General features: G+C 38.2%; 1 protein-coding gene across 1 annotated transcript; it reads left to right on the top strand.

The window, feature by feature from the left end:
• Window positions 1–888: 888 nt before the first annotated feature.
• On the top strand, window positions 889–7180 carry isca1 (iron-sulfur cluster assembly 1). The gene is made up of 4 exons (XM_047380483.1): window positions 889–1027; window positions 4227–4280; window positions 4586–4691; window positions 6180–7180. The coding sequence occupies exons 1-4, from the start codon at window positions 947–949 to the stop codon at window positions 6326–6328; spliced, it is 390 nt and encodes a 129-aa protein (XP_047236439.1). The 5' UTR covers window positions 889–946; the 3' UTR covers window positions 6329–7180.
• Window positions 7181–13317: the final 6137 nt, after the last annotated feature.

The raw sequence follows: 13317 nt of genomic DNA, 5'->3' as shown, positions 1-13317 counted from the left end.
GAATCTAAAATATATGAATGTTAAATGTTCATCATGACATTATGGAAAATAATGAACTTTATCACAATATGCTAATATTTTGAGAAGGACCAGTATGTGTCACCATTGTGGTGTCTATCTGTTAGGTTGTGTAGTAGCGGGTGTCCATACTTAATCTAAGTGTGCTGTAGCTTTCTAATCCAACCAGTTATACCAGCTGCTCCACTATCAACCCCAGTGCCCCAGCTTCAGGTCATGTATGACAATCCTTGGGCCATTTATCCTTGTACTGTATGTCTATGAGCTTCTTATCCTATTGTAACAAAAGGGAAACATTAGAACTTATATTTATTTCACTATAGTATAAAAGGGAAAAACAGCTATGAGCATATTAATAAAGGTTATTCCTAACAGTCACTCAGTTGGGACAAGTATAGATTGTGGTGTAGAATTAATATGTAGGTTAATTGTTTAAAAAGTTTAAAACTAGATATCAAATAATTATCGCGCTTTCTTTAGGTTGCCCTTGTTGTGAGGACGGAGGCGGGGCTGGGACATAATTATATTGTGACGGGTACACACTGTTCCGAACTTTATGTTTTCGGCACAAAATCCAAAAACAAGCTGGAACAAATGGCGTTCAACAGGGTGTGTCGTCAAGGTAACAACCAGAACACACTGTATGAATACGAGAGATTAAATAAAAATAGTTTTCAACACAGTGTTACAACAGATAATCAAGTAAAATGAAAATAGGATGTTACAGAACATGTGGTATGTTTTAAAAACGGGTTACATAACTGAAACTGACGCTCATCGTTCTGGACCGCTCCCTCTTTCATCATTGGTTAATTCACCAGCCTGTCAAAGTCTTAGCCAATCATGTTCCGGCATTCCTATAAGGCCATTCCCATTTGTGTATACACGCTTGCGCAAATCAATGTTATGATATTTAACAGTTATCAACATGTCTGCCTCCTTGGTGCGAGCGACAGTCCGGGCGGTCAATAAAAGAAAGATTTTACCAACAAGAACCGCTTTAACACTGGTGAGTTGAACACTTAGTTTGCAGAATTAAAAGAAAAACACATTTTTTGTTTGAGTGCGTTTCTCGAAAAGTGTGATGTTAGACCCTAACGGTCATGGTGTCAGTTGTGTAAGTTGGCTAAGTTAGCTAGCCATCGGTGACTCTCTGTCCCTGCTGTTCCTTTGCTGAAGTGTCACGATTTAGTTTGTTGGCAAACAGCTTAATCATAGCTGATACATGTATACATGTTTAGTTCCTTTGGTTTTAAAGTTTCATTTACTCGACACCAAAACTATCCCGCTTACATTGTTGCTAACTCAGTAGCCGATCAGTGATACGCATCTTTGATCCAACCAAAGGCCCTCAAATCATATTAATTTATCTATAACTTCAACATATAGGGCAGCGATATGCCTTTAAATGTTATAATACATTTAGCTAAAAACATGAAGGACATTTAGTGCATCCCTCACGGTAATTTGAAAGAAAAATAAGAGCTATTTTATGGAAATCTATGATTACTTGCTGACTTCGAAGGTTCCCCTGAGTTTCATAAATTTTGTTCGTTTATATTTTGTCTTGTAAACTAGCAAAAGGAATTGCAAGCATTGACATACCACTCTATTCAACAAAACCTCTCTCAAAGGAATGCCTTAAATGTTTCCTGGTTTTAATAAAACCACTCATTTCAAAGGATCTGCAAGGTCTGGGTCACACATTTTTGGCAAGTAGAAACAAAACTGCACATATTTATCTTCTACTGCTTATCTGAGACCAGGTCAAACAACGACACCAGACTTCCCTATTCCCAGCTACACCCTGCAGCCCATCAGGGGGAAAGTCTGAGGCATTTCCTATCCTGACCGTCTGATATAATCGAATTAATCCTGTTCTATCTGAGGCTTTTTTCCATTTGGACATGTTGAAAACACATTCCTAGGAAAGCATTCTTTCCAATAGATTTGTTAATACAATTCCCAAAAGAGTTGTATATCTTTTTTTTTTTTTTTTTTTTTAAAGCTACATTTAAAGGACACCTTACAGATGATGCCAAAATCATGAATCTATGTATTTAAATACAACTCGGAGGTAATTTATGTCCTCTATTTTGCATTAAAACATGTAAAAGGCTGTGAAGAAGAATCTCAGAATTAGGTATTGAGCAAATGTTCTTTGATGAATGCTACTTTAATGGTCCTGCAGGCAAAAATTGGTTAAAATAACTTGAGCCTGACAGTTTCCCCAGATTGTTGTTTTGCTTTTTACATTTATTTTCTATGCTGCTCGGTTTGATTTTGTTTTCTCATTTTTATTTCTTGTTCTTTTTATTTGTGAATGCGTAAGGTTTTTATTTGTTGCTACCTTTTTTTTTTTTTATATGATGTGCAGCAGCTAGTACAGTAGGAGCTTTATTTGAAAGTCCTTTTAAACCGAAATTTACTTAACTATAATTTCTACATAAAAAGCAGCTAAAGAGAGCATTCTGTCATGCAGTAAAAACACATTGTACCTCAGCTTCTTTTCCAAATAAAGATTATAGATAAATTATGTGATTCGGATGAAAATTATTTCCAGTGTTTTAATTTATACCGAAATTGTGGGCGACAGGACCACGTGCTGATGTGTCAGATGAGCTAATTATTGCTATACAGGTGCTTGAAAACAGCATCATACAGACTATTTAGTTGATTCCAAAAAAGGGGGATTGTTGAAACGCCACTACTGACTGTTTTTAAAGTGGAAGGGTTGTGCTTTTCGTTTGAGCTCCTCACCCAGCGAGTCCACCCTCCAACCTTGTGGAGGCAGCTCATTTCAGCTTCTTGGACTTATTCTTTGGGTAATTACCCGCTCCACATGACCAAAGTTTAGGAATGCAGATCATCTGGTAAATTAAAAGCTTCATATTTTAAAGAAAGAGACGCTGGCAGTTTTTAAGTATTGTTAATACAATACAGACAATACATACAGTTCCTTATTACTTCCTAATAAGTATGATCCTAACCCCAAATGTTCTAAGGTTGTCATTTGTTTTATCTAAAGAGTTTAAGTCTTAATATTATACGTAATATAATGCTCTGATGGTTTATTTGCATTGACGTAATTTGTGTTTTTGCAAGGCCAAGCAAACAGTTTGTTATCATGAATGAAATGGAGCGAAAAGTAAACTGTTAGCGTGGTCCTGATGCGTTTGAAATGGGTGGGTTAAAAAGCTGATGGAGAAGATCAGCTGAGGGGCTCTGCTAACAGTGCTGCAGCCAGATAATGTGTTTGTCCAGTGGCCTCAGGAGATAAAGTCTCCTTAAGTAAATGCTACACCGTGAGAGGTGACACGGCCAACAGCAGTGGGGGGTTACATCTTTGAGACAGCTTTAATGAGGTTAGCGACAGTGTATATACAGGTTTTGGTTTTTTCTTAAAAGGCCAACTAGGATGTTTACCCATAAGCTTACCTAAACCCCCCTCTAACTCTGTGCTGACTTATGAAACAACTGCAGGTTGTGACACAGTTAGGTTTGTCTATTAGGACTGCAAGATATTAGGAAAACGGATATGACATTATTGCTGAACTTTGCTTCGACCGTATCAGTGGGGACTAAACCACATTTCACTCCCCCCCCCCCCCCCCCACCCACCCCCTCCCAACAACAACACACATAGACACACACTCTATAATGTCTCAGTCACTCGAATCTTTTTTTAAGTGTCTAGAGTCAATGCAACTAGCATATTTCTGGTTCGCAGAGCGCGACCGCAGGAACCCGAAACAAACGGCCGACCAATAAATGCATCCAAGCCATCCTTTCCTTCATTGTACTTAGTGGTATTGCGGTGATGATTGCAATACAGTAAACTGCACAGCTCTAGTCTGTATTGTTAATAACAGCAGCACAGACTGGTGGTCATGCTTTAAGGGATTAACACCTTGTGGCCCATGTGTTTTAACTCAGAGTCCCAAATCCCTTCCACATGTGACCACGCAGGTTATTTTGTTATGCTGCAGGTGGTGGCTGGAATTTCACACAAGTTATTATGTCGTTTTAGTCAAATGAAAGGTATCAAAGTAGCAGAAGAAAACCTTGTTACATAGCTTTGTCTTGTATCCATTGCTGTTAGTTTCTCTGGATGTTCTGTAGACTCTCAGATGCTTTCTGTCTGAACCCAACACATACTGTAGCTCTGTGGCTCACACTTTGATTGACACTGTGTTTGTTTTCTATAGACTCCCGCAGCTGTGAGCAAAATCAGATTGCTGCTGCAGGAAAAACCAGAATACGTAAGTATACAAAATGATTCACAGAGAAACAGTTTATCTTTGCTGTTCTCCGTTGAGTTGGGTTTGATAAACTGGTTTCGGTTTATAGTGTATGTAGATATCCTTTGAAAAATAATCTTGAGAGATGTCCTGTGGAAGGAGACTGCAGTGACTCACCAGACTGTAATGGATTTTAGTTCAAAATGAGAGAGACAAGAGCAGCAACACTTTTTGAGTTGAGGATTGCTTTGATAAAATGTCTTGACCTTTAGTTTTTTATGCCTGTTCTTTTGTGTGTTGATACGTTTGTGCTGCTTCATCAACAGATTGGTTTGAAGGTGGGAGTGAGAACACGCGGCTGTAATGGTCTGACTTACACTCTGGAATACACAATGGACAAAGAGAAATCGGATGAGGAAGTCCTACAAGATGGTAAGCATTTTTCTTCATCGTTAAGCTTCCTGTTTATATCACTCCTGGTTCTGATCCAGCCTTACGAAGCTTCAAACACTCTGTGACCTTTAACAACATTATCATCTGTGTCAGTTGTATCACCTGCAATGAGTTTTAATGCAGGATTTATCAGACCTAGAATATAACAGTCAACATATATTTAAGTGTAGTATCCATATTGTGTATACTGATATTGCAATATTGATATACGGTGGAGTCCTAATATGTAGCATGTTGCTGCAGATATTATACCTTCGCCTACCTTGCATGTTTTAATAAAGCAAATACATAAATAGACAAAATAATCTAAATCAACTAATATGCACTTTATGAAATGTTTTAAAGAAACTTTAAAAGTATTACAATGTTTGCAAGTACAAGGCTTTTGCAAATACCAATTAAATGTATATAACCATCAATATGATAATGACCACATACTTATCATACCTTTCTGGTTGATCAGTTGCACACAGAGGGAAAAGACAACATACAACATTTTGCAGTGATGTGAAAAAATATTCAAATTTATTCTCACACAACCTTTTGAATTTTCTTTTATTGATTTAAGCAAAAAAAAAAAAAAAAAGCGATTTAAACTAACCTGGCTCTTTGTAACTGTTCCCCCCTTGGTGGAAACAGCTGGCATCAAACTGAAAACTGACAATGAGTCATTCACGTCGCTGTGAATGAACTTCGCCCCACTCTGTGCAAAGTCGTTTTAGTTCCGTCACATTGGAGCATGAACTGCATGTTTAAGGTCATGCCGCAGCATCTCAATTGGATTTACGTCCGTGCTTTGACTGGGCCACTCAAGGCTTGATCCGTTTCTTTTTGAGATCTTTTAGCCTACTTCATGTAGTCATACAGGTTCTATTAAAGTGATTTCTTGATTCTACAGCTCTGGCTTTAATCAGGCCTTGGTATGTCGGATGAAATTGAACTCGACTAAAAATGTGGTGGATGTTTGAGTTCACAAGAGGGGCCAGGTTGGGTTGGATAAGCTTTTTTTTCCCCTGAATAAATAAAATCACCAACATTTTGGCCTTTAAGTTAAAGAGATTGTGTACAGAAACAAAGTATTGACATAACTATAAAACAAACAGAAATTCCATATTAAACTACTATAACTAGAAAATTAGTATTTTTTTGCAGGGTGTTGCAGGATTTGAAAGCATTTACTGCCTAATATGATCAAACCTTTAAAAGTTTGTTTTAAGGCATTAGCTGCCTTTATTTTTCACATCTTACAAAAGTAAGTAAAGAGGAAAAAGTGTGGAGAGAGAGAGGGGGGAAGGTAAACGTGCGGTAAACGTTAATGGGCCGGGACTCGAACCTGCGACAGCCTGCGTCAAGGATTCAGACCTCCCTACATGGGTCGTGCTCTTAACCCCCCTGATCAAAGTGCACGATTGAAAGCTGCAGACTCTTGTAGTTGAAATCTGAGTGGTTTATTATGTTTTCTTTCAGGTGTAAGAGTGTTTATAGAGAAGAAGGCTCAGCTCACCCTTCTGGGAACTGAGATGGACTTTGTGGAGTCAAAGCTGTCCAGTGAATTTATCTTCAACAACCCTAACATCAAGGGCACTTGTGGCTGCGGAGAAAGCTTCAACATCTGAGCGTCATCGAGCCGCCATCCCTCCCCGTTCCTCTCACTGGCTCGGAAACCCCGACTTTCTCTAAAGACATAGACTGCTGACGAGGATGTTTGGTGTGAGGAAATCTTTGAGATGTGGACACCCCTCATTTCCTGCCGCTTCTTTTCCTGCAAACCATTCACACATTCGTACCAGATCAATCTAGCTATGTATTTTAGTGTTCCCTAGAAGATTTCAGCAGGATTTGTAGTCAAAGCCAGAAATAATTTTAGGTTGAAGTTCCTCTTGTGTTGAAAACCTTTCTCTGCATTCTCAGTTCTGTGTTTGAGAAAACATTAGGATCCAGAAGCAAGACGTTTTTAGTGTTTTTACACATTATATTTTCAGTCAAATCTAAGATAACTGCAGGAGAAAAATAGTGCAAGGAGGTGTTAATTAAATCAGAGAGCCGGAGAGGTTTTGGTCATTAAACCTATTAGGATGTATGATAGTAGTAAGAATCCCATTTCCACTGATGTCCAGACAGGACAAACCAACATGAGCACTCTAAGGCAGTGTCCTGTTCTCCAGTGTAATCTGTGGAATAACTGGATGAGCTCAAGTGTCTTGAAGCTGTTTTATCAGTTTGTAACATTGCTAAATATATATTTATCGGTGTGTAAATAGAAAAGAAACATGTAAATTCCTTGAACAAGAAACACGCACAAAAACAAATGCACAAAACATGTATCCCTCATGTAAGAGTACACAAGGTTTCTGATAGTTTGTTTTAGCCTGATCAGAGGCAAGATTGTTTATGTTGACTGTGTGCTCTTAGAAATCATTAACCTGTGCAATATGTCTGTACATAAAAATAATAAAAGGCAAAATTCAGCTCCTTGTTCTGTTTTATCTACAGTTTGCTTTTATGACTTATAGGTTGGCATGTTCACTTTTAATTTAGTACAGTTCAATTTTGTTATCTTTTTCCAAATCATATGTACAAGATGAACAGGTTTGATTCATATCCAAAAATATCGAGTCCAGTTTTGGCCAAATTAGGTTCAGGTTAGTCTAATCTATTCCTGTTATGTAGTCAAATTCAGGCCCAGTTACATAGAAATTCAACCCAGCAATGCAATAAACTCAGATTCTGTTGAACATTAAAACCTTTCTCTAAGGAAGCCACTGAGTTGAGCAGCACCAGCTGATCATCCTGAACAAGCATGTGGCGAAAGTGGAGAGAACCCACTCTTTTAATAGGAACAAACCTTTAGCAGAGCTAGTCTCAATATTAGCGACCATCTTCTACAACTAGCTGGGGGTTGAAAGGACCGGAAGGATACCTGAGTCAGGTGTGCTTTCTATGCGAAAGAACAACAAAAAACACGTGTTGCTATGATCATTTAAACTTTGACTTACGGAATCTGTACTGTCCAGTTTTCTTCACTAAGTAAGCTGACATGTTTTAAATTGATGAAGGAGAGCCTAACATAATTTAGATTTTAAAATTGTTTTGGGTGTCATGGACAATCAAAACAAGGATGGCGATCCTGAAAGCACAGAGTTTTATGGGATTAAGGTAATTAAAAAGTATCTTCCTAATTTAGTTTTTAAAAGCTGAGCATCTACAAAAGTTGTGCTGCAAGTTTCAGTAATCTTTTAAGAATGCTTAAATTCTTGGACCAATAAACAGGTGAAAAAGCAAACAAGGTCCAAAGAAAACATTTGAAAGACCTTCAGAGAGCCTGAAGAAGTATTTATTAAAAACACTTTCAAGTAGGAAAATGTGGAACTAAACTACAAGAAGGGTTTGCAATGTCCTGTAGCTTGAAACACACTTGCTGTTCCAGTTTATTGTAAAACTAGGTTCCTATCTTGAACGTCTTTTCTCAGATGTCAGATTTATTCATGGCTATGGCTGACTGGAAACCCACACCTTCTGATGTCTCACACATTGATCCCCGAAACATCAGCAGCACCCTGTCCATCCTGAACAAAACCGGGAGAGGTACTGGTTTTGAGACTGTTAGATCCAGATGGGTTCTGCCTGAGAACATCAGGCAGTTATCCAGCTGTCGCTATTGGAGGAAAGATTATCTGAGAGAAACCTTTCCGGCTTCAGTTCCTGCCCCCATCATGACAGAGGGATCTCCTCATGAGGGACAACTCACAGCCTGTCTTTTTTCCACAGCTGATGGAAAAGTAAAACATGCAGCTTGAGCAAATGCAACAAAGATTAAAAATCAGAAGAAAAGCTCATCAGTGTAGAACATTGGTTTAAGGACTCTTCTGTAAAAAGAAGTTCAGACATCCTTTAAACTGCTCAATGCTTAATGAGCAACAATATTCACAAAACTCCATATTGTATTGTCTCTTTATCACTCTGCTACCATAACTAGGTCAAAGAAAACTATAGTCTTAATTATTTAAAATCGAATTAGAATACCCCTTAAATAAAAGGGATCTTAAAATGTACAGACTTTGCAATATAGCTTTATTAATGTGAGTCATGCAATAATATTAAATAATGACCACCCAATAAACCACACTCAGGAACATCACTTTGAATCTATATACAGGTCCTTCTCAAAATATTAGCATATTGTGATAAAGTTAATTATTTTCCATAATGTCATGATGAAAATTTAACATTCATATATTTTAGATTCATTGCACACTAACTGAAACATTTCAGGTCTTTTATTGTCTTAATACGGATGATTTTGGCATACAGCTCATGAAAACCCAAAATTCCTATCTCACAAAATTAGCATATTTCATCCGACCAATAAAAGAAAAGTGTTTTTAATACAAAAAACGTCAACCTTCAAATAATCATGTACAGTTATGCACTCAATACTTGGTCGGGAATCCTTTGGCAGAAATGACTGCTTCAATGCGGCGTGGCATGGAGGCAATCAGCCTGTGGCACTGCTGAGGTCTTATGGAGGCCCAGGATGCTTCGATAGCGGCCTTTAGCTCATCCAGAGTGTTGGGTCTTGAGTCTCTCAACGTTCTCTTCACAATATCCCACAGATTCTCTATGGGGTTCAGGTCAGGAGAGTTGGCAGGCCAATTGAGCACAGTGATACCATGGTCAGTAAACCATTTACCAGTGGTTTTGGCACTGTGAGCAGGTGCCAGGTCGTGCTGAAAAATGAAATCTTCATCTCCATAAAGCTTTTCAGCAGATGGAAGCATGAAGTGCTCCAAAATCTACTGATAGCTAGCTGCATTGACCCTGCCCTTGATAAAACACAGTGGACCAACACCAGCAGCTGACACGGCACCCCAGACCATCACTGACTGTGGGTACTTGACACTGGACTTCTGGCATTTTGACATTTCCTTCTCCCCAGTCTTCCTCCAGACTCTGGCACCTTGATTTCCGAATGACATGCAGAATTTGCTTTCATCCGAAAAACGTACTTTGGACCACTGAACAACAGTCCAGTGCTGCTTCTCTGTAGCCCAGGTCAGGCGCTTCTGCCGCTGTTTCTGGTTCAAAAGTGGCTTGACCTGGGGAATGCGGCACCTGTAGCCCATTTCCTGCACACACCTGTGCACGGTGGCTCTGGATGTTTCTACTCCAGACTCAGTCCACTGCTTCCGCAGGTCCCCCAAGGTCTGGAATCGGCCCTTCTCCACAATCTTCCTCAGGGTCCGGTCACCTCTTCTCGTTGTGCAGCGTTTTCTGCCACACTTTTTCCTTCCCACAGACTTCCCACTGAGGTGCCTTGATACAGCACTCTGGGAACAGCCTATTCGTTCAGAAATTTCTTTCTGTGTCTTACTCTCTTGCTTGAGGGTGTCAATAGTGGCCTTCTGGACAGCAGTCAGGTCGGCAGTCTTACCCATGATTGGGGTTTTGAGTGATGAACCAGGCTGGGAGTTTTAAAGGCCTCAGGAATCTTTTGCAGGTGTTTAGAGTTAACTCGTAGATTCAGATGATTAGGTTCATAGCTCGTTTAGAGACCCTTTTAATGATATGCTAATTTTGTGAGATAGGAATTTTGGGTTTTCATGAGCTGTATGCCAAAATCATCCGTATTAAGACAATAAAAGACCTGAAATATTTCAGTTAGTGTGCAATGAATCTAAAATATATGAATGTTAAATTTTCATCATTACATTATGGAAAATAATGAACTTTATCACAATATGCTAATGTTTTGAGAAGGACCTGTATATTCAGATTACATTCGTCAATCCTTAGTATCCCAGATTCACTTTAATAATGTCATCAACCACAAGGGGGCGTGCAAGAGCAGCACATTTATTATGAAAAAAGTGTGAAGTGCTGTTAGAAGCTTCCAAGACAGCTATTATTAATAGAAAGCCTTAAGAGGCCCTGTTTGCAGTTTACCACAAGCTACATAGGAGACACAGCAAACATGTGGAAGAACATGCTCTGGTCAGATGAGACCAAAATTTAAACATCTAACCCACAGAGACTGTACTTCCTTTGAGGGCTTAGGTGGAATAACATCACAGAGAGAATGCTGGTGTTCTTTTATCATACATTTAACATACATTCCATCCATCCGTCCATTCCTCTATCCATCCTCTTCAGCCACTTATCCGTGCAGGGCTGCAGTAGGGTTGCAGTGGTGGGCCCAGGTTGCCAGTCCATCACAAGACAACACAGAAACCCACAGGACAAACAAATATCTATGCGCTCACTCCTAATGGCAATTTACAAAGACAAATGAGCCTAACATGCAAACTCCTTGCAGTAAGATCACAGGCCAAGATTCAAACCCAGGAGCTTCTTGTTGTAAGGCAATCTGTCCCATGTTACAGGCCTCATATCAGATATTTCATATCAGTTTCTTTTACATGAACATTGATAAATTGGTAAAACAGTAGATTATGTACTGTGTTAGAGTGTTGAAACCTGAATTAAATGTGACAGATGAGCTTTGGACATACAGTACTCTCTCAGCAATGACACAAAAGGATGTGATTTTTTATTATTCATCATAAATGCTCATCCTCTGTGTGTCCTTTAATATTCTAAATCCAAAGCTCTAGATTCTGGGTCATTTCCCTCCAACTCCTAAACTGGTTTGTGTTTCTAATAATTAGCTCCAGAAAAGACTTTAAACATGCCTTTCCTGTCATAGTTCTGAGGGGAATTTTTAGAAGGTGTGTTTCCTGTTGTATCTTGTGTAAAACATTTCAGAAACAGACCATCATACTCACAGTCACAGTGGTGGTAGTTTGGGAGTGTGGAGCTGCTTTACTTCTTCGGGACCTGGGGGATTTGTGATGAAAGTGTCATGGAACCAAGTCCACTTCTGAATTGGTAATTAAACCAACAAATTCCCCCCAAAATTTGGAGTGGCATAGTCAAAGTATGGAATTGAATCCAACTGAAATGTATTGGCATGAGCTTAAGTAGGCTGTTCATACGTAAATATCCTTTAACTTGGCTAAATTAAAACAATTCTGCAAGGAAGAGTGGGCCACAGTTTTTCCACTGTGAAGTTAAAGACCTATTATCACAAATGGCTGATAGCAGTAGTTGCTGCCAAGGGTTGCACAGTCAGTTATCAGGTTCAGCGGACAAATACTAGAGAAGTAGAAAAAGATTGTTCTCAAGTAAGGGTTGCATTTTTTTCTGATATTTTTACTTAAGCAGAACTAAAAAGTACAAAACAAAATAAGCAAGAGTATGTCAGGGACCATGCAGTAATCCACAAGGACCAATGTATTTAAAAATATTCTCAATTTAATTTTCCCCAAAAAATAATTAACAAAAGGTCCATGGAAAATGAATTATTTAAAAAATCTAGAGTAAAGGCCCAAAATGAAATTTCAACTAAGACAAACATAACTAAAGGTAACAAACAAAAAAACTACCCTAACAATAAACACACCTTACAATGTATACACAAAGGGTAGCCTACAAGAAACGAGGAGGGGGGTGGGGACGGAGTGCACCAAGACAAACAGTAGATATACCTAGGGAACTAATTCAAGCCAACAAATTATAAGTACAACACAAATGTTAAAAATAAAAAAAAGCACATAATCATTTTATTTAGAGATAGCTTCTACAGAGACAGGTCCGCTGCTTCCAGCAGTCTGGATTCCTCTACTTTCTGGTGTCGCATCATAAAAAGTCCTCTCCTCCAGACAATTCTTTAAATCTAAGCGAAAATAGAGACAGTTGTTGATCTAAACATACATGACAGCTGTTTGCCAAATGTGTGCACACATATTAGCAAACTACTGTTTTCAACTAATATTACAAAAAAATAAAAAGCGAAATTCTAATCAAATGTGCTTGTGAGAAAGAAGATATCAATTAATAAACACTGAGAAATAGCTGGAGGAACCTCCAAAACGTACTTTTGGTGAAAGGTCTACGTGAGTACTCATTGAATCTTTAATCAGAATGCTTATATAATTGTGTCAAAATAATGTTAAGCAACAGACAAAAATATTAAATAATTTGTAAATTCTGTTATTTAAAATAAAATCTAATAAAAATGAACAAAAATAAATAACATCTTTACAAAATAACAAACTAACATATTTTCAAATCTCACTTTTTCCCAATATAAAGCTTTCAAAACCAATACCTACAGTAGGTAAAGTATATATGTTTGAACAGTGCAAACTGCTTCTAGTGAGCAGACAAGATGAACTGCAAATTCACTTGCACAATAAACTGCAAGGCGCACTATATAAATATAAATATATAAAATAATACTAGAACAATGCAGGTTGTGGGTTGGTCTGGGTCTGGTGCATGTTTGGTTTCAGTTGTTCTTTACTCAGTTAAATGATCAGAGATGGGTTGAGTAGCCAAAAAATAAGTAACCCGAGTAAGGGTACCTCACTTCAAAATATTATTACTTAAGCCAAATAAAAATGTGGTGCTGGAAATCTACTTCTAAGAGAACTTATTTTTATTTACTCAATTAGTTGTAACAGAGTAAACTTATCTCAGTTGTATCCACCTTTGGCAATTACTTTTTTTTACATAGGGAAGGTTTATTTGAATAGCTGTTTGTCCT

This window comes from Girardinichthys multiradiatus, chromosome 12 (genome assembly GCF_021462225.1).
Source record: "Girardinichthys multiradiatus isolate DD_20200921_A chromosome 12, DD_fGirMul_XY1, whole genome shotgun sequence".
Classification (NCBI taxonomy): domain Eukaryota; kingdom Metazoa; phylum Chordata; class Actinopteri; order Cyprinodontiformes; family Goodeidae; genus Girardinichthys; species Girardinichthys multiradiatus.
This window is presented reverse-complemented; position numbering and strand designations above follow the sequence as displayed.

Coding starts and splice junctions, on each gene's coding strand:
- isca1 (XM_047380483.1), top strand. CDS start 947: ATGTCTGCCTCCTTGGTGCGAGCGACAGTCCGGGCGGTCAATAAAAGA. Junction 1,028..4,226: donor CAAGAACCGCTTTAACACTG/GTGAGTTGAACA, acceptor TGTTTTCTATAG/ACTCCCGCAGCTGTGAGCAA. Junction 4,692..6,179: donor TGAGGAAGTCCTACAAGATG/GTAAGCATTTTT, acceptor GTTTTCTTTCAG/GTGTAAGAGTGTTTATAGAG.